Source organism: Planococcus citri, chromosome 1 (assembly GCF_950023065.1).
Source record: "Planococcus citri chromosome 1, ihPlaCitr1.1, whole genome shotgun sequence".
In the NCBI taxonomy this organism is placed as follows: domain Eukaryota; kingdom Metazoa; phylum Arthropoda; class Insecta; order Hemiptera; family Pseudococcidae; genus Planococcus; species Planococcus citri.
Window position 1 is genome coordinate 45258046 of NC_088677.1, and position 24094 is coordinate 45282139.

Below are 24094 nucleotides of genomic sequence, written 5' to 3' on the forward strand. Positions count from 1 at the left end.
GGTTATTTCGCACCCTTCCACAGCCAATTAATTATAATGTAGAGGACGTAATTAGATACAAATTACTTCATTTTTTACACTTTACGGGCGATGGAAATTTATTAAAATCTTTAATAACGATCAAATTAAATTGTAATACTTGAAAGGATTTTTTTTTGATATGTTTTCACTATGTTCGCAAAATTCCACACCTCCAACTCCACAAGCAAATTTTTATCTCAAGTCATCTGTAATTTTCCATTTTTTCACGATGAAAAATAATTGAAAAAAATAAAAGGAATTCGATACACATGACCCTTAAACATGGTAATTTTAGTTACCTATACATTTTATAGCGAGTTTAAATTCGTAGCGAAAATGTAATGATGGGGTATATAACATTTTATACATTTATTTTATCATAAAATGACTTATTGATTTGTAAACAAATGTACTTACAGGTACAGAAACAAAAAATTCAAGGTATGTAATCATTATTTTTTTTCGTCAAGTGGGTTGATGCTCATCTCAAACTGATATATTCTCTAAGATGACTAATTTTGTATGAAAGAGAATCATACTATACAATTATTATTGTGGTAAGTAAGTACCTTTTTTTTAAGGCATGAAAAACATCACACATAATCATAAATTCACAAATTCGGCAAGAATGTAACTAAAAAATTATCTCGTGATTTTCTCTTAGTTATTGACAACAAAGGGCATGCCCGTTTATAAGAATGATGGTTATGATATTCATGGTCCAAAACTCTCGTGATGACATTTTTAAACCGCCGCCTCACCTTTAATCACCTTTGAACGGGGCAAAATTTCAATGTTCGGCAGTTTCTTTAACTGAATTTTTTTGAAACTTTTCTTCTTTGAGATGAGTACTGTAAACGAATAGCTAAAAACCTATCGAAACAGCCTTTTTTATCTTCCCTCAAGAGATTTTTTCATCAACACGAACGTCACAATACCATTATAAATTTCAATTAGGTAGTGTCTACTGAATTTTTTTGGTGGAAAAAAAATTAGAAAGTTGTGGCATGACTGGGGGAAAAAAACTCGATCAAAATAATCATCTTAAATACGTAAGTACAAGTGTAGTAAGTACATCATCAATTTATTAATAAATTCAAGTTTAAAAATCAAGTCCCGGGAAATCGGGGGAAAAGATTATGGCCTCGCTTTAGTCAACGAAGAACGCACGTGAACGAACTCGTCATTAAAATCACTCAGTCTGGTTCACTTAGTTTGGCGAACCTTTCTAATTAATGCAAAAATTATGCTATCGATGATATCAAAATATCGTACTATCACACCATAATGCTCGTTTCAAAATTTCATATTCGTCATATCAAAACGTTATTTTCAAAAAAAAAAAAAAAGAACTGTCAGCTGGGTAGAGGTAAATAGGTATATGTAACTCAGGAAAAATCGGCAAAAAATATCACAAATTGAGCTGATATAAAAAATTATCAATTATTACACTCAAGGTTGCGCAATATGGTGAAAAAGTTGATAGAATACGTAACAAACTACATAAAAACGCTCAACTAATTTTAATGGCACGGTCATATGAAATGAATCGCACTCTTACAGACAGTCACACCCCCCCCCCCTTAAACTCATTTTAACAAAAAAAAAAAAAAAAAAACTAATTATATGAAAGCAAAACGGGTCACTAAAATACTGAAATATTCGTGAAAAATATACCAAAAACTTAAACATAAGATAATTATCTGATAACTTTTTTTCAAAATTACAACAAGTGCAATGATCAAACATGTCACTGCTATAGAAATCTTAAATGATTTTCAACATTGTACAAATGCACAAAAGTTAATAAACGATACGAAAGAATTCACTCGACAGTCGTAAGCAAACTGACATACCTACATACTTGAGAAGAGAAATACATACTACCAAGGAAGTATCCCAACTGGCAGAAACATTTTTGAACGGGACAAAGCGAGATCGAAGGAGCATGCAAAAATATACCATTGACCAAAATTTCAGGTGCTTAAATGCATTTTTCGACCTTTGGTGAATTTTTGAAAATTACAATTTGGACTCAAAATGGGGAAAAAATCAAAATTTTACCCAATTGACCCAGAAAGTTGAAATTTGGATATATCCATTCCATACATAATTATCCTACTTAAAAACCGCCTCATCGAATGGAAACAGTTCCCGGACGTTTTGAGCACTTTTGGAGCCACTAACAGATTTTTGAAACTCGAAATGTTCACTAAATTTCTCGAGTGAAGATGGAAAGCATTCACACTGTACCCTAATTGCAAGGTGCTGAGTCGACTGGCGGTGCTTTTGAACCGTTTCGGAGGCTCCAGCAGTATTTTAGAAATTTTGATTTTCCAAAAAACACCATAGAATTAGCGGAAATTAACTTAGCACGAATGCTTGCGGTTGGTGCTTGTTAGTGACCCACTTGACAACCCATTACAAACAAAATTTTCAATTTCGTTTATTCGAAATAGTAGGTAAAGTTCTTTACAACTGAATAGAAAATTATTAATACAGAAATATAGGCAGCGGCTGGAAAAAATCTGAAGTCAGCCAATAAATATATCCTATATAGGCTATATTTTACGTATGCGCTCGAAAAAACGAAGGAAAAACCACTCAAAAAGTTAATTTTTTTAGATCTTTGACCATGGCGCATCACCTCAAAAAATTTGAAAAAAAAAATACCAAAAATACTATGGCTTGAGGTCGCTATTTTGGTGAAAGAATCTAGCCTGGAGCAATAGCAGTTTGAAATTTTCTTTTCGAGCTTTTTGGTTAGAAAATTTGAAAAAATTCCAGGAATTGGCTCCCAGCCCTCTATACGCCACACAAATTGCAAACGTTTCGATCAACATGGTGCGGAATAGGAATTTTTAGCGTGAAACCCCACAGTTTTTCGCATGGAAGAGAGGGGAGGAGGGTTGGGTGAAATTTTTTCAGCTCCAAATTACTTTTTTGGTCCTCCAAAGATATCAGTGAATATTTTTAAAATCTTAGCCGAGGGCCGATTCACCTATCTCAACTGGAGGTAAGTACATTACATACCCTTTGAACTTGAACAACAGAGGGTTTTTAGACAGCACCATACCTAATTTGGCAGATATTCTCGTAATACTATGCGTACATTAAGGGAATGTAATGACTAATGAACGAGAATTTCTCATAAATTATTAAAAATCTTACTAATTCTCGTACGCGAGTATCTAATATCCAGTAACTATCAAGATATAAATTTGAACTCATGCACCAGAAACAACAACAAAAAAAAAAAAAAAAAATACAGCACGAATTAGTTTATTTCATTCGGCATCACTTTATTCTACACTTTGAAAAATCGCTTCGTCCGACTATGAAAATACATACAGAGAAACTGCCTTTTTCTGGCTTTCGAAAAAAAATCGATGTGGTGAACATAACTATAGATAACCAAGTCATTAAAAAAATCAACTGGGAAAAAGCCTGTAAATTACACCATAACTTTGTTACCGAAAAAATTAAAGTAAATTCGCTTCCTTAGATTATCTAAATACAAATTTTTCCATTCAAGATAAGCACCCAACTTACAAACCGGATTTTCCAGTTCCCTGTGAAAGAAAACAATAATGCTGAGGGCCCAAAATACCATCATTATTACAAAATATAGTCAGATACATACTACATAGATACCTACGAATCTATACAGAAAAAATGAAAATCAACATACGAGACAATTATTTTCGAATAGGATTGATACCTATACTTTGATACACTGTATAAATGTATCAGATTACTCTATACCTGGCCATCCTCAAAGTATTTCCGTTTGACTGATACCTTATAATTAGAAACTCTTCGCCATTATTCAACACACATTGGGAATTCCGCGCATAGGATGCAAGTTACCAAACGTAACTTTTGAGACTTCAAAAAAAAAACTGCAATCAAGGTCGATCGTACTTGAAAACGGTTCTAAGAGTTGTCCTTTCGATTAAAAATTTTCCATAAAATCAATATTCCACCGACCTAGTCATGAGAGTAAAATTTTCCATTTTTTTCGAATGCTAAACGTTTTGGTATGCGAAGTTTACTCATACAATTCGGTAAAAATTCGATTACGCAGTGGTATACGTTTAAAAAGTGCGTTGGAATTGCTAAAAGGAAATTCTAAAATATATACCTAGGTACCTCAACTTTCAACTCGGGAACAAGTCATCGAAAATCCCTCTTTGCTCACAATCAGCCCCTTTTTATAAAAGGAATAAATAAAAGTCTGGATAATGTGATCTCGTACGAGTGATGATATCATTACCATCACACTCGTATTCTAGGAAGATGGGACTTTTTCCGTCATGTGCTCTGTAACTCACCACTGCAAAACGATAACCAGGTAGCAAAGTGCAACAAAGGAGAGAATGAATAAAAATACACCTATCAAAGTGGAATGAAAACAATTAAGCCGACATTTAAAAAATCCGCCCGAAAATAACAATGGAAAACCCTCTTGGGCGAAAACATAAGATTAATTCTAAGCAATAATCTGCGATAATGTGCGAAAATCCTATTCGTTTTCTGACCCATATCGTTACAGCAAGCAGCTGAGCAGAAAAATCTTACTATATATGAATCATGTAGAAAATTCTACAACCCATATAATTCCTAGTTTGTATAGGTACATTGGCCTTCACCGTCGCATCGAATCATCGATTGAATCAAAACACAAGTTTTTTCCCAAGCAGAGTATAAAGAAATTCGATGTAAATTACAAGTATTAGACCCGTGAGGTAATTTTCCATCGAAATCCGGAAACAAGTTCGCGGCAATTTCGCATGCGGAGTTGTTAACCCCTCTAGAATTTAGCCAACTCCAGTTATACTGATTAGACTGCGACAATCATCTCTGGCTGCACCTCCACAAATCAACATCATAGTTGGTCGGTGCCGATATCTTAACCTCAAGAGGGGGGGTGACCGTGATTCAAGCGCGGGTACGTCTCATCATTTACATCAAACGCATATAATATCGCTCACGCCGCAAACCATTTGTGTCTTATTGAAAAGCGCACATGTTCAAGCGGGGTTGAACTTGAACTCCTACAACTTTTATACATTCGGTACAGCGGTTTTAATAAAAGTTAATTAATATCACTTTTTTTTTCAACGCGGCTGATTTACTCGTCGTACTACAAATTGCTTTGTATATTTACCGAAAAAGTGTACGATACTTTTCACTCGATCGTTAACTCGATCACGCAGTGCGAATAGATTTATGTATAACTTCAGAAGTAGATAATCGATGTCTACCTCTCGGACGTATTTTTATTACCGTTACCTAATGATTTAATATCGCGACTGTGAAGTGTTTTCAGTGATTTAACCATTGCATCTACAATTTATTATTCATTCATACAAGATTGGTGAACGAACGTAAGTTGTTGTAGATACGAACATACATATTATCCTTAATAAATGTAAGCCATTTTCAACATGCCTTCATACAGGTGGCAGTAATTTTATTTCGGTGAAAATCATTTGGAAAATACTATTTTGATCGGCAGGCAATCAGTTTTTGATGACCAGAAAAGTAAAAAATTAGAAAAAATTTATACCTACCTGTTTTAATAAAAAAGATATTTGAAATGCAAAAAGACATGTTTGGGTATAATGTAGGTAGTGCATTATGCTTGTGGAAGTCCCGTCAATACCTTGTATTGGTAATAATAGTTTTGTTCCCCGCTATGTCACTACAGAAACAATTTTTATTTTTTATTTTTAAGAATGTTTGTTTGTGCAAATCGAAATACTGACCTCTGTATTTTAAATTTAAAATAGGTATGTCTCGTAAATAGTTTGCGGACATTATTTCAATTTCTCATTTTCATTTTTCTACGAATTTTAGAAATTTTTCTGCAATGACTCCACAATAGGAATATGGGAATGAAAATGATGAACTGCGAATCATCATCTCAAAATTTACCACAAACATTTTCATAGAAAGATCGTTAGGTAATGTTGACCTATCAACCATTATTTAAACAATTAATATAATAATGGCCTCTTTTCGTTTATGGCGTATTTTTGAAAATTTGAGCAAAAGTAACGTTTAGGAAAATGAGCACAAAATCACACCTCACACAAATTTTTTATAAACTATGCGATGAAATCAGTATGAATCTCAAGGGAATGATTAGCTTTCCTCAAATATGAAATTGATACCTCAAACAAGACAAATCAAATCAATGCAATACAAAACAATTTTCCCAGTGGGGCAGAGAAAATGATACAATTAAAATGAAAAATTTTGGTGCCTTCTAAATTGCGTGGAAGAAAATTCTCAACTATCACAACGTTTGCGAAAGTGAAGTTGAAAAGTTGCTTCTTCCCACCCTCCTCCTCGTGAAAAAAATCGCATGGTTACAAATTACATAATTCACCCTTTTTTCTGCGACCGTTAAGTACTTAATATGTAATTTTATACCCGAATGATTTCATAACCAGATACTCGATTGAGATTTTATCGCACGTAATTAATACAGAACCCTAAAAAAATTGTATATACTTACTTGAAGAAGATTGTTGAAAACCAGGAGAATAAGATTAACACAAACTGCATAGTCCATCCTTCAGTAAATTCTTTAATTACTTCTAATAATAAAATGAGTAATGTACTCGTAGGTAGGCCTACACTCCTACAGATAAGTAATTTTACAATTGCATCAACGAGAGTGGTTCGGTGTACCATCGTAAAGTAGCACAAGTAGTCTGTTAATTTTACACGTTAAATTTAATGCATTAAACGAGTATATCGAACTATCATTCAAAACATCCTTGAACTTAAAATAAGTACAATCTAATTCGAATACGCGTTTATTTTAATTGTTGTAAGAATCGTGTGAAAATTTGAAAAAAAAAAAAACATAATCAATTTGATGAAACCCATTAATATTATATTCATGCGCGCGTACAACCAATTTTTATTAATCATTATTAACAGAATTTAATTTTACCAGTAAGCAATTACCTTTTTTTTTTGAAACTACACGCTGATATGATTTTCCGACACTATTTTAACAAATGAGTTGCACCTACATGGTAACATTTTCTGTCGTAGGAATCACATCAACAATTAACAAGAACATCGTTTAAGAAAATAATTTCCCAACTTTAAATGCAATGATATCATAGTAGCTAGGATGTACCGTTGTGGTATATATCCGTCGTCATAACAAACAAAATTTCCGCACTTGAAATTAGAAGGGGAAAAAGCCATACTTCAAACAAGAAGCATTTTGGACCCTTCTTATGATTTGATAGAAACGAACAAAAATTTACCCCGATTCAATTTTTTACAAGAAATCTTGAATTTTTCTTTTTTAGCTCGTCTCATACACGATGGAATTGCTTCCAAGTATCGCATGACTACGAGTAAATTTGGAAGGAAAAAAAAATTATTCACAATTTTTTTCTCGCTTTTAACATGTTTTGAATAAATTTCAATTGCGTTTTAATTTAAGCATCTGCATACCTACTTAATTTATTTCACGATGTTTGACATCTGAAAAAATGAAAAAAGTGAAACCAAAAAATAAAAATTATGGATCTTATTGTTTTTAACAAGTTTTTTATTAGCTCACAAAAAAATGATCTGATCCAATCAACGTAGTAATATCACTTGCGCGTTATTATTTTGTTTTTATTAGTCTTCCGGGTGGCCTAAAATATCATACGAATTTTCATGCGGATATTTTTAAGGACACTCTCTAGAATTGATACATAAACCGAAGTATGTCTATGTACCTACTCCTACGTATATCTTCACAATTTCAGTACACGCAGTTGGACTCGAAAAGCAAATAAGTGATGCCTTAATCGATATTTCAAAAACCTTCGATAACGACAGTCCTCGATAATCTTCCTAAAACTTTCTTACATATTCGTTTATCTAAGGTATAATTTACTCATAATGAGTTTTAAGTAACGTTTTAATGGGCGAAGAATAATCGTTATAATGAAATTACCTCTATTGACAGATGCGAATTTCAAGTTCACAAAAATCATTGTATGTAAATTAAACATAATTTGTCATAAAAGTTAGTTCATAATTAATTTAAATTTCAGCGAATCGGTATAAGGATAACATTGTTGTACATAATACATACAATGAAAAAAATTAATTAGCCCACCTTGAAATAGTTCAAAGAGTTTCGTTAGATTTTAAAGGAATTTCGTACTTACAAAAATTTTTTCAATTCTCTGATCACACAAGCCTAATTACATAAATAACTTCAACTGTAGTATCTATAAAGTAAATGCTGGTGTTTCACTATTCCGAAAAAGATAAGTTTTATATGTACCTACTTGACTACATAAATCAAAATAGACTTTCATCAACATTTTTTAGTTTCAGACTTCAGTAAAGACACCTGACAACTTTGGGAAATTAATGATTTAAATGCTGCAGAAAAATTAATTTCTTTCAGTACTTTGAGAAAAACTTTTGGGAACACTGAAACCATCGTTCTTGTCAATACCGGCACAAAAGTGCCAAGAAATGATTCTTGGATTGTACTTTCTCTACATTTTTTTAGAATCGAAAATAATTCACTTCAAATGAACTAATTTTAAGAAATTTTAAAAAAATTTTAACAATTTTTTTCGATTTTTAGTCATTGACAAAACATCAAAAATTGGCACCACTACGTTCCAAAATATTTTCCCAGTTTTTGAAATTCAATATTTTGGCGTAATTAAAGAGAAATATTTGCCGAGAAAAAATTTTCAAAATAGAAATTTATCCAAAAATAAGCGATTTGTAAATTTTCAACCGTTCTGTAGAATCCTGAAGGATGGTCTTGGATGTTGAAGCCATGACATAGATCTACGCAGAATATCAAATACTTTCATTTGAGACTGGGCCATTTTTCCAAAAACACAGTGTGAAGCGACAGGAGCCAAAAAACACGATTTTTCCCCGAAAATGCCCCCACTTTGAGGATCTAAATCTCCTCTTCAGGGACACATACGTAGATGAAAAAATGTATGGGTAACTTTCAACTAAAAATGAAGGTCTCTACTGAATTTGGTCAAAATCCGCCCACTTTTTATCGGCAATCCACCTTATTAAATATGAATAATAAATAATATTATACAAACAAAACTCGAAACTTATTTCAATCGTCTCAGTCGATTTTCAAAATCTTTTTCACCGTCACGTCATACTCATTAAAAAAATTCAGTTTTCTGGTTTTTCGAAAAAGTTTTCCACAGAGTTCAAAAAAATATTTAAAAAATTTTACAAAACGAGTTTTTTAAAATGTAGGTACACACTTACACAGGTTAAATTCTAATTTCTTCAGAAAAGAGACTTTTTTATCAAGCACGTTCCAAAATTTCATATAGATTTTGAAATTTTTAAAAAATTTATTGTTCTCGAGTATATTTTTTTAAAATTTCCACCTCGAGAGATGATACATCAACCTAGGGTTTGAAATTCTGGCCTTTCAAGTGATATGATAGAACGCTTTCAAATTTCATTAAAACAAAATAATTACACACTAGTCTCACAACATTGAAAACCGTTTAGTTCTTCCGCGTATACTTCGCACCTTACCAAATCACTAGTCTACCTATTCTAATTTAAAGGGTCATCAGATTTCCATATAAACACGATGAATCACACCCGACAAAAATCATCACAGCAGCATTAGCGACCTCTACTATTCATCATTACAAAACCTTTCAATGTTATCACTAACCGCAAAATTTTACCCTCGGCTTTACTCCAGCGGACAATACACACGGCTAGACTTCTAATTTGACATATTGTTCAAGGATAATACCACCCACGTTTCACATTCCAAACTGCACAAATGCACACTTCCTAGATTCTTATCGATAACTAATACAAATGATAACTTTCAATCACAGAAAAATTTCATCACGAAGCATTCGCGCAACAAATTTGAATCAGAAGTCAACTCGTATCTCATCAACTAAGATATAGGTAGTCTACTCAAACCGAATAATAAATTTAGCTGCATTAATAAAATAAACGTACAGCACAGCTATTCTTTCGTAACTTTCAAATAAGCTGAGTACATACTTTCGTTCCATAATAATCTCGACAATATTTTTCAAGGGTGAATTGCGTAATTTTTTTTAATTCGTCTGAATCAATTCCAAAATATAATTTTATAATCTGCGATTAAATCTGTGAGCACCGCGAATGAGTTCAGTCACCTCATGATGGACTTTCCATGCGTAAAAATGACAATGGATTGGTCTAGACCTTCTACACCTTTTTTCATTCCGACATCATCGTTAAGTTGTTGCAAACGTATGATAGCCTGAAGATCTAACAGTATAACCGCAAAGTACGCTAAATGCATAGTTTTTTTTTCTACACCGTGTTGTGTACGTTGACCACCCGTTGATCTTGACACAAACAAACGCCTTTTTCTATATACATACATACATACATACATACATACACTGAATACCGATCCAGTTAGTAAAGCTTTGTCGCTTGACCACGCACTGAACATAAGTAAGAGAGAGACCTGAATCATGACTAAGGTAAGTGCACCTAATAACGCCCAATTCTTGAAAATTGTATACTAAATGAAAAATTTTCGTAATTTGTTGGCAGACAGTCGAGAAACTATGTTTTATGCACTTTTCAAGTTTATAAGTTACATCCAATAGGGTCCACTAGATAACGCCCAAATATCTATTATCAAAGCTTATGGTTCTAGTAGTGGTCAAAAAAATAAAACAAGAGCATTTTTGAAAAGACAAAGAAAAGAGCTTTTCAGTGACACATACTTTCATGATGGCAGGATATTTCAGATTTCAAATACGATGTACTTCTTTAATTTTCGTTTAAATTATTATGGTACGGTATTCTGCAAATTACATAATTATGAAGTTTTCAAATTTTCTACTGATTCATTCTTGCAACTTAGGTATCCTGTAAAACTGAAAAAATATCATATTACAACACTTTCCATAGTCTCCATATCATAAGACTGCAATTGCCCGGAAATTTCACTTTCCAACACAATTTTGAAATTCTTGTGGAGTGGGCGTAATTCGGAACAGGTGAACATAATAATTACGCCCAGAACATTGTTTTTTTTTGTTTTATTCAATATATTCGTTGGTGAGGATTTTGAGGATGAAGCAAGCAAGTTTATATGAATGAACTACAGGATCCCTTCTCAGTTCCCAGCCTACTGGTTACATTTTTATGCGGTTTAAAGCCCATGAAATTACCCATTAAAATAAAGTGGACGTTATTAGGTGCACTAACTTTATAACTACAGATCATACAATTCAAACATGGAAAAAAATCTGCATCGATATGGATTTCATCAATACTCATCAACTTTAACATAACATCCTTGACGAAAAGGATAAAGTCACATACGTAGGTAATATGGTCTAATTCTAATTCTGATTAAAATGGTACAAGTAGGTATTGCAACTCGTTCATTATTTTAGTCCACAATTCGAATAAATAATCGCTATATGTGCTCATCAAACCATTAAGTACATTAATGTTCGATATAACTGAGCAGTATGTTTGACTCAATTCAACTTCTTAAAACGCATTATACGTAATTATTAGCGCTATGAGGTACTCTTTATATGAAATGCGACCAGTCTTTTAAGTATTTTATAATGCCTTTATATCTAATTGAAAATTTGCGATATCACGCTGAGCGAAAACCAGTGATTTTGTCACAGAATAACCAGGCAGGAGTAATCACATTCGACTTATAAATTAATTAGTCGAAAAATAACACCACTTATCAGATGAAAACCATCGGACCAGTTTCATTTCAAACAATCAATTCCAAGGCCATCGCACAATTTATTTTGGAAACGTCGATGAGAATTTGAAAGTCAAATGATTTATTTATTTTATGGTACAGATGATAACAATCATCGGAAAGAGCGAAAATGAAAATAGAACCGTAACATGAAAATTTACATAGTGTAAAAGCTTTTACGAGTGAAAACTTGAATCATGATTTCAAAGTTTGATTTCATTTGAAATTCGAGGTCAACTACGTGATAAAGTGTAAAATGCAAAAAAAAGTAATCGCTTGCAGTTTGCATCTTTCATGCAATTTTCATAAATTTTACGAATTCTTAATGGAATATATTACTGCAAAGCATTTGAAAGTATCAGTCAACTTTCGAAATATTGGCACAGGTGCCTACTACGAGTAAAATCATGAATTTTAAAAAAGCAGTTCGGAATAGTTGTTTTTTGCGTTGCACAGTATTTGAAATAAAAAGGCATAAGCATGAGTATAAAAAAAGGGGCGAGGAAAACTTCCAATACTAGGAATTACAAAACTGCTCATTTTTATTAAAATGTTGTTGATTTTTAGTCATTTTCAATGATTTAAATGTTTTTACGTTATTTAAACGCATTATTTTAACATCTTTTTTTTCTTTTTTATTTTACATACATATTTTCGGCTAATTTCAGCTTCCATTTTTTAGTTATTTTCAGCGATTTTAATGCTTCTTTGAGTGATTTTTCATCATTGGACGCTTTTTTTCATGCTCCTTCAATTTTATCAAAAATTTCACTCTTTTGAAATAACGATTTTACTTTATTAGAATAATTATGTAGTTTTTTACACCTTTTCATGCAGTTTTGGCCAATTTTACTGAAATTTCATCAGTTGTTTGTTAATTTTCAGCGATTTTAATTCTTATTTGGGCGTTTTTACATCATTTTACCGCGTTTTTAACGCATCTTTGAAACTCTTTCCATGTGCCATGTCATGAGTTTTATTCCTTAAATTTCAGTGAAAAATCAAAAAAGTCAATTATCCAACTTTTTCACATAAGTATCCGACACCTCTCCGCCCCAATTGATTTCGGATAGTCCGGAATCTACTGCAGTTAGATTACTTAAATTACATTATTATTATATAGGTCAATATGAGAATAAACAATCAAAAATACTGCCATATCTGAAAATGAATTCGAGTAAAACAATGCAAGCGTTCTTAGCGATTACGCAAGCAAGAAAATCATAGAGCCACGATAGTCCAACTAGAAATGAATTATCATTAGTAACATCTAATCAAGACAATTAGTAACTTACTTCCTAAAGTAGGTATTCAAGTCATATAATTTAAATGTCATTTGATTTTTCATGAAGAAGTTCTTTAGAAAACATTAAGAATTCTTTTTTCGCATCTTTTTCGCAATTAAGTGATTCTTAAATTTCATTTTTCGATGAATGCGAAATTTTACTTCTGAAAATTCAAAACAACATTAACATTTTACAAGTATTTTTAAATCACTTCCAAATTGACTGTTTTTTGTGGTTACTGATCAATACCTCGTAACTGATTCAATAAAAAATAAAGGTGCTTGATAGACTTAATAAAACAAAACAAAAATCATCTGGGGTTGGTTTCTCTTTTGAACAAGTTTTTCAAGTTGCACACGTTCTGCATTTAGGTAGAGCATTCCTTAGTTCGAAATATGTATATTAACGTATAAAATACTGTGATGAATGGAATGATTTTCGCCTAAATTCATACGATACCAAGTTTTTTTTGGTTGGAAGTTATTTTTTTCACTCAAACAGAAGTGAAATCAAAATTTAAAATTTTGAACACTGTACATCAACTTCGTCACATTTTCGAAGAAAAATCGCACAGTGAATCATGAAAAACTTCATGCCGATAAAAAAATTGAAAACTCCCATAACTTTTAAAATGATGCTTCTTTCGAAGGGATAATCTCTCCAACTACTCACTATTACTAATTACACGGTTAATGTGCTATTCAATTAGACATAAACCAAACACCAAGAGAACGAGCCAATCAAATCAAGGATGGGTTCCGGATGATGAGAGGAATGACTCAAAAAGAAATTGTCTTGAAAAGCAGCGATATTTTTTTTCCAACAAAACGGATTTCAATTAGCTGGGTAAACTTTACATAGAATTTCAGATAAAAAAAACGGAATCTGAAAATTTGAGAAAAAAAGATTGTCTAATGTGTCTAAATTGGGGTTATTTGACGTGCAGAATACAAATCTAGAAACTATCAGATTTTTGAGTTTGAAAACGAGTTTTCTCATCTTTTCGAACTAGAAAAACTATGATTTTTGCGATCTACAATTTGTCAACCCTCAATCCTCATTTTCCATCTTACAAGACGTCTCGGATTTTGAACTCTTTGAATCAACGTGGTGTAGAAACTCAGAACATAACATTTTTTAGATGAAAGGAGGCTGAAATTGCGAAACTATCAGGTGGAATTGCTAGAGACAGAATTAGACAATCGAACCTTGAACAGCTTCAATCAATCTGTCTGATGACAATCGATAAAACAAATCTGTCTTAGCAGAACTAATACCACACATTATTTTTTCATAAAAATATTCGTCAAAATACAGGTGCTAATTACAACTTGTCCGCGTTAATGTTACGATTAGAAACCTTAACAAGTGTCCTCAGTGTTTTCCTGTGCAATTACTAATGGCATCATTTCTAACGCCGTGTAATTCACTCGACACGAGCGAAGCTAAAATTTACTCAGGAGCCTATTTAAGAGATTTTAAAAAAAAACTTCTCGTGAACCCTGTAATTTTTACCGTGCTTGTAAGTTTAAGTATAAGTTGTTCACGCAGAGGTATAGGATATCCGTTCGAACACCATAAGACATCATTACCTATTCGTAATTAAAATTGCGAATAAAAAAAGGAAAAAAAACACAACAATACCATATTCAAGGTCCTGCACGGCCACACTCAGCCAGCATAAACGTTGTGGACATATTAAAAAGAAATTATGTAACTGGTGGCTTCTTCTTCTGCGCACTCGCGTCTTGTTTTCATAACGACCATGCGTATGAACTTCCGCCGCCTAATTTAAAGCACGAAATGATAATAAAAACACACTTATTGGCCAAAGTATACCTAACTACCTTTAGGTTCATCTTGGTCTTATGCCCGAATAATACACACCCGTTGCGAAATACGCCGCGTATTCGGTATTGGCAATAATTATGAAAAAAATAATGCCATAGAAGGTTGACCGTAACATTAAGCGAAATATGATTTATTTATCAACCTTGTAAATGTCTCATCTTCGCGTAATCTATTGTTGCAGCGCATTTCTCAAATCTTCTTTCAATTCGACATTATAAATATACCCATCAGTGACACATGACGTGCAAACGAAATTAATCATCGGCTAGTTCGTTTGCTGGCCATCGACCATAATGAAAACCATCTACTTATGTATGGTACCTATACCTACATCTACCTACTTCATTGATACATCAATGAAAGAGCGAACATGGAGTTTGAAACATAACCCAATATTTTCACGACATCATTCAATGCCATCGGCATATACAGTGTATTAACCAACTTCGAACCACTTTTACCTCCTATTTTGCAATCTTCATCAGCTGCACCGCCGGTCAAGTGCACGCTTTCGGAAGAACTACGAGTAATCCAACTAATTATCTGCTAATCTGACGTATAGATATATTATGCCTAGACCAACGTATGTACATGATTTCAGAAGGTAAAGCTCTCGGGTACAGCTCCATTTTTAACAAGTATGATTAACGATCTTACACCTAGGTGTCAAATTGACCACGGTCGTACTTTTACCAAATATTTAAATATTTCAAGTTCGTACAAACGTGCTAAAAACTTTCGCAAAAATTCAGTAACCTTGGAAAAAAAAGTAGATCGTTATTTTTACAAAATACGAACGATGTTTGAAATTTCGAAATCAACCGGCTCGTCGGCTTTTGATTCTTCCTCATTAGCATCAAACATTTCACAATGAAACATACAATTGTACGAGGTACCTGTACCTACTACCCATCTACCACGAAAACACGTGTTTGAAAAAAAGAAAACCAAACAAACGATGAAATAACGCGAGTAGTTGAACCATAGAGCTGCCAATGTTCAACTGAAAACTGACCCGTGAAATATGTATTCTATATTTTGATACCTTACCTTACCCCTTACATTTTGTCACTACGTATTCATTCTGGGTATTTTTTCAAAACCATTCGGACGCAGAAGAACCGAGGGAACGAAGGAACTTGTGGGGAAAAGGGGGGAGTAAAAACATTATTCGTTACTTTTAAACTCTACTCATAACTGAATTACCTCCAGCGATTAATCACCGAAAAAACAGCAGGAAATTTGATGTCGAGAGGGGCGATGACCTTGAAAATTTTAAATATGAAACAATAAATTTTTCAACTAAACAAGTAAAAAATATATTCATCAAGAATACACCGTATAAATCGTAAGTAAAAAGTTGGGAATTCGGAAAAATCGCAAAAAAGAACCACTCCCCTTCACAGAATTACAAACATAATTTTACAAAATCAAGTCGTTTTTGAAAGCTTAAAAACTATGTGATACACTCCTGAAGTTATATTTTAATTACCCAAAACCGAAATGAGCCAAATTCTTTAAAGAATCATTCAAGTACCTACGTCATTATTTTCGTACCTACATCTATTTTATATGTATTTCATAATGAATATGAATCATTACCATCACGTATCAGTATTTTCGCAATTTGAAGTTGGCACTTTTTAAATTTTTAAAATCAAGATTCCACCAAAACAATACCAACAAAAAGAACAATGAAAAAGTATACGATCTTTTTGACTCTTTAGATACAGGGTGCAAATTTTAAAAAATCTTTCTGCCTATTCAAATTCACATATCAAGTTTTTAATGAAAAACCGGTCAAATCTCAATTTTTTAAAAATTTACATAAATCTGAAAATGAAATTCAGTGGCAGAAACTTGGGAAAGGAAAAGCAGAACAGGGAAGAGAAAACTGAAACCGACAAAATTCATCTGATTTTGAAACAATGTTCTTCATTAAGTAATAGTATGAATTAACGAGCTATATATACGAATATATACATTCTTCTTTCGGAAAATAGACATTGCAATAGATCGTAGACATAAATCTGCATTAAAAGTCGGTAAAATTAGACATACGAGTAAATCACAAATCAGTTCCCTAAAAATGTTTCATAAGATGATTTACTTTTAACAATGAGAATTCATCTTCAATGTACCTAAATCAATTAATTTTTGATTCCAGGTTACCGGCTAAAAACTGTTTGCGGAATGAAGAGTATCAAATTGTTGGCAGTAATAACGATACTATGTATTCAAAATACTCGTCAACAGACTTTTCCTCCTCTACTTCAAGGAGCTCTGAAAGGTTTGAGCGAAGGAATACAACACATGAACAACGAGCCTATCGATCAACCGACGATATTAAAAGAATACGATTTTATCATCGTTGGAGCCGGTAGCGCAGGCAACGTTATAGCTAATCGATTAACCGAGGTAATTTTACGTGCCGGCATTAAATGTTTTTTTCTTTCCAACTGCAGTGCCGTTGACTCCGATGCACATCAGCTGATATAGACTTATTTTAAATCGCTGCAACTTTGATGAAATATACCAAAAGATAATCTTCTGACATGTAGAAAAAATATTCTTCCGAAATACATATATAATAATAGACAAGGAAAGCTTCGTGATAAAATGCCTAACCAGCTTTTAACTTGTAAAAGAACGCAAATATGATTCTGCTGCATATCTCATCAATACTTTTCAGTTTGTTCGAAATATCTTAATTATACGTTTTAAAAATATTCAAAAAAAAGCCTACGCAACATGCACAGCTCATCTTGCGAAGATTTATTAAAACTCATTTTCAAATCTGGTTTCGACAGAAATATTTATTCATAGATACTTACTTGCATTTTAGTTTTTTATCCACACGAAACCATCATCACATTGAGTAATACCAACATCGTCAAAGTATTTTAACCGGTTTGCCGACCGTTAAGTTATTAATAAAGCGAATTTAACCGCACTTAAATCTCGTACAATTCTATATTTATAATCAGTAGCCTACTAAATAAAACAAAAATGATGGTTAAACAATAGGTAAAAAAAAGCTGAATAAAATTCAACGACCATTTCATTTTTGAATTTAAAGTCATAACCCACATAAAAATTATGATGCGGTATCATTCAATTATTCATTAATTCCTTCGACCTTCGCAATTTGCGAGAAAATAAATCGTATTGGCCAGTTCGATCACTACAACTAAACTCCTGCAAAATTAAGATTATGCTATCCTCATTAACTCGCTGCTTATAAAATCACATAACCAGTTTGCCGTAAATCCTGCATCATATTTTTCCGTTTAAAGGTCCCAGAATGGAAAGTTCTACTGATAGAAGCTGGAATGGAAGAAAATTTTGTAATGGATATTCCTGTGATCGCGAATATGCTACAATTTACAGACGCGAATTGGAAATACAAAACGGTGCCATCCAACAAGTACTGTTTAGGTAAGACGACAACTTTCTGTTTCAAGACTTACACCACACCAAGTATCAAAATAACTCATTTACCTATATTGTTTTTAGGAATGGACAATCATCAATGTAAATTCCCCAGAGGTAAAGTAATGGGTGGATGTAGCGTTCTAAATTACATGATTTATACCAGAGGTCATCGGAAAGACTTCGACAACTGGGCTAATTTAGGCAACACAGGTGAATATTTCAAACAACAATTATTACGTGCTGACTAACCAACACACTGACATTTTTGATATTAAATTATTCTTCATTTTCACAGGATGGGATTATCAAAATGTACTAAAGTATTTCAAAAAACTAGAAGATGTCCAGATACCAAAATATGCATCTGATAGAGTTTATCGAAATACGGGCGGATATCAAACCATCTCTGAAGCTCCATATCATTCAAAAGCTGCTCAGGCTTTCGTAAATGGGGGAGCCGAACTGGGTTATCCGACGCCTGATATCAATGGGCGTTATCAAGTCGGGTTTTCTTATCATCAGGTGATATTTTCATCGATATAAATTCAATTAAAATTAGATATACATAGACATACGTTAGATTAGCCAAAAATAGATTCTCAACTATAAATTGTAATACCCTTCAAGTTTCGGGTAAGGTTTTAGAAAAAATTATTCACTTCGCAAGCAAAGAGAGATAGATCGGCCTGGCACATTTCACCAGAAATAGATCTAATAATATACCACCACCACAAAAATATTCAAACAATTTTTTTTTTTTTTGAAGATACGAATTTAAATTAGCACAAACTTGATTTCAGACGATTGTATTTTTTTCAAGACTAAGTAATTTCGATGAATACAAACCCCCTTCCACTCCTCCTTATCCTCTCTTAATCGACGTATTAAAAATCAATTTCTACGCTGCCAGCATTCAACATCACTACCTAAGCGTTAAGAATCCAACTCTTCACTCACATGTGTGAATAGATTTGCCTATGAAAGATTTCAAGGCGCTAAGTTAACGTCTCTAGTTTTAAAAATTATTCAAAAACACAAGAGCAAAATTTGAGAATCTGAGGGAAAAATTGTCGTACCTAGCTTTTGATGCTGTCACGTAGCCATTATTAAACTCTTTTTTGAGGAGTATTCTTGAGAGAGATACATGGCTAATTATTCAATTAAAAATAATATTCTCTGGCTTCGTGCCTTTTTAACATTTCAAAGCTTTTCAGATTTTACTCCTTCTACAAGCAGATAATTAACCAAGGAAAAATTCAATTTTTAACGAATTTTCAATGAAAAATACTAGGGCTTTTTTATACACCATAGCCCAATAGAAGTTGCTCAACTTCCCGATACAGGATCTTCTTTGTTTTCCTTTCCTTAAAATTCACCACATAGTATATTATGCATTTCAGAAAGCTGAATTCTCAACTTTTTCACGAGATTATTCATTTTTGCGAAATGTACCCTCTCCGTCAGCCCCGGCCAAAAAATTGTGAAAAATCGTGATTTCTAGTGATTACCTACTTTACTTCATCAGTCAAAGCGAGATTTTATCATAAATTGTAAAATAGACTTACTTATTCACATAAGCAGATATCAGCACTCAGTAGCTACATAATTCATTATCATTACTCAAAAAAATGATGAAAATTCGAACTCACCTGAAACAAAAAAAAAACGCAAAATGAATTAGTAAGGAAAATAAAATACGAGCACCAAAATTAAAACGAGAAAAAGTATACTAAAAAAATAAGGACGGGTGAAAAACAAATTCTCGTCTTTCCCACAACTTTTCAGTCTAAAAGTTCATTTCTTGATTAGTAAATATCTTGCTGTAACTACATCTACAAAATTGAATTAAAAATTACTCGATTTTCAAAATCAATTTCTAACACTGGCATCGTAAATTTTACAGCTAACAGTACGAAATGGCACCAGATGCAGCACCTCAAGAGCCTACTTACACCCAATCCGTAAACGACGCAACCTCCACGTGAAAAAATACAGCATGGTTACTAAAATTCTAATCGACCCGAATACAAAAACCGCGTACGGAGTAGAATTTCAGCGAAACAGACGTAAATATCGAGTTTTAGCCAGAAAAGAAGTAATCGTATCGGCAGGTGCGATCAACTCTCCTCATCTTCTTATGCTGTCTGGTATAGGACCTCGAGACCATCTCGAACAAAAAGGTATAAACGTCATCCAAGATCTGCCAGTTGGTGAGAACCTTATGGATCACGTATCATTGGGTGGACTAACTTTTACAATGAATGAAACAGTAACCTTGAACACGGATCGCGTATTAGAAGATCCTTATTCTTTGAACGATTTCTTGTATTATCACGAAGGGCCTATATCCATTCCAGGAGGTACCGAGGCTTTATCGTTTTTTGATCTCTCAGACCCGAAAAATCCAGACGGTCATCCCGATTTAGAATTATTATTCGTTAACGGTATGCTTAGTGGAGAAGTATCTTTACGAAAAAGTTTTGGTATCACAGATCACATCTACGACACTGTGTACAAACGTAACGAAGGTCTCGATGGTATTATGATCTTACCGATGGTGATGCGTCCTAGAAGTAAAGGTCGTGTTTTACTGAGAGACACCAACCCGTTCCATCATCCCTTAATTTATCCGAATTACTTCGCCGACGAAAGAGATCTTGACGTTCTAGTAGAGGGTGTACGAATCAGTCAAAAGTTGGCCAAAACTAAACCGATGAGACGCTTAAAAGCAACTCTGTGGAAGGTACCATTACCTGGCTGTGCAAATTACACCTTTAATTCGGACGATTACTGGAAATGCCACGCGAGAAATTTACCGTTCACAATATACCACTTATCGGGCACTTGTAAAATGGCGCCGGTGACCGATCCTACCGGTGTCGTTGACCCCAGACTAAGAGTCAAAGGTATAAAAAATCTGAGGGTTGCTGATGCGTCTATCATGCCGGAAGTTACATCGGCTCATACGAACTCTCCGACTATTATGATCGGTGAAAAAGCTTCAGATATGATAAAACAAGACTGGAACGTGAAGATTTAAGACTGATTTGATTATATGTACATAGTACCTATTTGAAAATTTTCAAATGCTCACTTAAATAAGACTGATCGATAATTTTTAACGCGAGCGTACAGAAGGTAAAGCTGCAGAGTCATTTTTTCAAAAAGATAGCGCGAAGTTGTACATAGGTAGTAGATGTGTAGTGAAACAAAAAAGGCCTTTGTAATATCATTTGTGACCTCATCCCTTTCTACTTATTTTCTTCCGCAGTGGCGAGGAAATACATCGCGATCTTCTTGTTGAGGAATAAGTGCAGGGATAGCTTGTACTTAATAATAATTAACGTCTTGGTCTCAAAATTTACTAAGAGCAGTTATTTACTACAATTTGATTTGTTTTTCTTTTTTGAAAATAGTCCTTATACTTAGTGTGTAAAATTGATAAAATTAATCCTCTGTATTTAAATTTTGTTTTTTACTTTTTTCGACGAAAATATTTAGTTTAATGGTGCAAATGTTTACTTTTTTCAACTTTATTTCATAAGAATGATTAGTGATATTATTTATCTATCCGGTGAATTTGCATTTATCTTAGTTTATAATCAAATCTTTAAATTATTTTTACGGTGAAATTTGGCCATTTTAGAAGCAAGCCAAAACAAATAGTGGTATCTCATAGCCACCGGTATAGCAGATGCTTTTTGAATATTGGCATTATTTGTAATTTATTTTGCGTTTTATTAATTTAATTGTTTTTTCTTTTGTTATAAGACATTTTTTCAAGTAAATCATTTTTTCGTATACTTGCCAATTTTCAATCACCTTAGTGGTATTACATATTATGTTTTACGTGGTACCTGACTGTATTGCCAATGATACATACGTAGACTATGCATAATATCCTTCATACCAGCACGCTTTAGTATGCTACATCGATTGAGTCGCGTTGATTAAAGAATATTATATTTTTTGTGACGTCATTTTGACACAGAACCATAGCCATAATGTGACAAACGCGACTTCGCAATGAATAGGATCAGGATTTAGGTTAATGAAATTATCCTCACGTGGCACCAGCCCGTACAAATTATAATCACCTCGTTTTTTAATAAATTGAAGGGAGAAAAAGATTAGGAAAAGAAGTTGAGACTTCCTAAATTTCTAATGAATAATTCAACAACTGAAGAAGTTCTTTTCAGATAGAAATGAATGAATAGATATAGTTTTTAATTTTGGCAAGCGAATGTTTGGATAAATTAGATCGTAAAAGGACAAAAAATTAAAAAAAATCAAGGTCTTCAATATTTATCAATTTGTCTCATCTACGTAGAAAATCTATGCAGTCGCAATGAGGAAATCAGATCAAAACGACAATTTTGGCAACATGCATTCGAAGAAGTTAGTTTTATGACTCACCTTCAGTTTTTCTGAAATTCGAAAACTTACATAAGCAATCAAATTTCAAAACAAAAAAAAAATGAAAAAATTCAATATTTTTAGAAATTGTGGACTTTTTAAAAGTTTGAACACAAATTTTAGACGTAAGGACCTACTAGTACTTTTCGGGACAAACCGAAATTTGCACCCTTCAAACTAAAATGTCGTAATTCCGAATGAAAAAAATATATATTTGTGACATCTACTGTGGGTTTATTCTCCACTAATACCATGATCTATTTCTCATTTTAACGCGAAATTGAAAACTGTTAGAAATATTCTCGAGCATTTGAAGTAAAATTTCGTGAAAAAATGTTTCACGACTCACGACAGAAAAAAAGAAAACATTGACTCTACAACATTTGGACCCTAAATTACGTATCTAATCAAATACAAATACATAGATACGTCTACGTATTTGCACGAATGAAAAGTACAAAAATGTGAAAAATGTTTACAATTATTAGTTTTACTATAATATTTTGACTTCAATTTTCATGTTCAAAAAAAGGAAAAAAGTCACATGCAAAACTTTTGAGCGTGTTTTTCTCAAAACAAGTTTTGTGACAGTGTTGACCCTTTTCGTGTAGAACACCAGAAATTAACAACTTTCAGTCATCTTAGAGCGGGAAATATTTTCAATACTTTGAGATAAAAACGCAAAACAATTAGCATAAAAATTTACAGTGCAAAAATTCAAACAAGATTTTAAAGCGATAGACTAAACTAATTGAATAAATGGGATCTGCTCACAGAGATAATCTGACCAAACCTGTATTAAATTCAGCTGCCGTTCTCCCCACCAGTGCCATTATAACGGATGCATAAATGACAAAAAAATATGCACCTAACGACACATGTACCAATTTTAGAATCGAACTAGCAGCAAGTTCACAGCATCAGACAGGTACGTTAGAATAAGATAAATGATCGACCAAAAAGCACGATGCAAAATTTACATTTATGTTTTTTAGTGAGCCAGCTAACCTACTTTTACAGGTCAGTAGTACCATACACCTACTCGTAGGACAGTTGAGTACGAGTAGACCAGGTCCACGAATAAAGATGCAAAATGTACAAATTATTGACAAGCCACGTTTATCGCAAAATTACCATATTAAACATAGTATTTGATAAAAACATCCACACGATATAATTCAGTCGACTAAAATTTCAAGAAACGATGAATACAATATTAATGATCACGAAAATCGGGAGAAGCGTTTTACAAAAGACTATTACATTAAAAATCAATCGTTTTACTTTC

General features: G+C 33.0%; 2 protein-coding genes across 2 annotated transcripts in view; one reads left to right on the forward strand and one right to left on the reverse strand.

Annotated features, from left to right (window-relative positions):
* Flo2 (flotillin-2) overlaps positions 1-24094 on the reverse strand; it is a 128842-nt gene that overhangs the window by 97730 nt on the left and 7018 nt on the right. The gene's annotated exons all lie outside the window — the stretch shown is intronic.
* On the forward strand, positions 4988-22193 carry LOC135832237 (glucose dehydrogenase [FAD, quinone]-like). Its single transcript, XM_065345365.1, has 6 exons — positions 4988-5411; positions 17123-17373; positions 18252-18393; positions 18472-18600; positions 18686-18912; positions 20294-22193. The coding sequence occupies exons 2-6, from the start codon at positions 17149-17151 to the stop codon at positions 21428-21430; spliced, it is 1860 nt and encodes a 619-aa protein (XP_065201437.1). The 5' UTR covers positions 4988-5411; positions 17123-17148; the 3' UTR covers positions 21431-22193.